The sequence below is a fragment of the Apis dorsata genome, unplaced genomic scaffold (assembly GCF_000469605.1).
Source record: "Apis dorsata unplaced genomic scaffold, Apis dorsata 1.3 scaffold_163, whole genome shotgun sequence".
NCBI lineage: Eukaryota > Metazoa > Arthropoda > Insecta > Hymenoptera > Apidae > Apis > Apis dorsata.
The window spans coordinates 26,146-27,037 of NW_006263452.1; the positions used below are offsets into that span (position 1 = coordinate 26,146).

The following is an 892-nucleotide window of genomic DNA, read 5'->3' on the forward strand; positions in this document are numbered from 1 at the left end:
AATAGTAATTTTATAATCAAAAAACATAAAATAGTTTAATAACATATTAAGTAATTTATAAAGTATAATTTTTAAAAGATAAAACATTTAATATTTATATTAAAATGCTTTCAAGTTACATTATACATATATTCAATAATACTATATATTCTATATGTATTTAATTATAAATAATTATAATAAAATAAAAATTTTGCATTTGTGAATTATTATTATTTATTACATACAAAATATAAAAATTATTTTAAAAAATATATTAAAAATTGCATGTAAATAAATAAAAGCTTTTATTTAAATGTACATGCAAAATCTTCGTTTTACAGATTGGCAATACTGTTCTTAAGATTGACAAGAAAGGAAGCAAACAAGGAAGCAACAAAAGGAACCTGTTGTGCACAGAAGGCAGTGGAATGAAGGTACGCCGCGAATACGAATGCCATAATGAACACCAAAACAAATTATGAATATGCTTCTAATTCATATAACGAAGGTATTTATTTATTCATTTTAAATTGAAATTCCCATTTTTTGAATATAGTAATATAAATAAAAAATATACATACTTTATTAAAAAATAATAAAGATCAATTGAAAAACCGTCTGCTGGGCGTCCTTATGGCGTCTGCTAGAATGACGCTTGAAAAACAAATTTAATTTTTATATATAAAAAAAAAAAATTATTTTTTTAATAATATTTAAATATTTTTCATATTAAAACTGTACATTTTTGTTTACTATTTTTGTGAAATATTAAAATTAAATAATGTTCTTACGAAGTACTGTCATATGTCATAATTTTAATAGAAATAATAACATATTTATTATTATTGAAGAAATTTTAATATTCAACATAGTAAATTAAATATATAAGAAATATATCAATTAAATTTCT

The 892-nt window shown here is 19.2% G+C and overlaps 1 protein-coding gene across 1 annotated transcript in view; it reads left to right on the forward strand.

Moving 5' to 3' along the window:
• The first annotated feature begins 311 nt into the window (after positions 1-311).
• Positions 312-892, forward strand: part of LOC102672149 — a 4,655-nt gene continuing 4,074 nt past the window's right edge. The window contains exon 1 of the mRNA XM_031509567.1: positions 312-490. Within this exon, the coding sequence (XP_031365427.1) occupies positions 442-490 (49 nt within the window). The 5' untranslated portion in view covers positions 312-441. The remainder of the gene's footprint in view (positions 491-892) is intronic.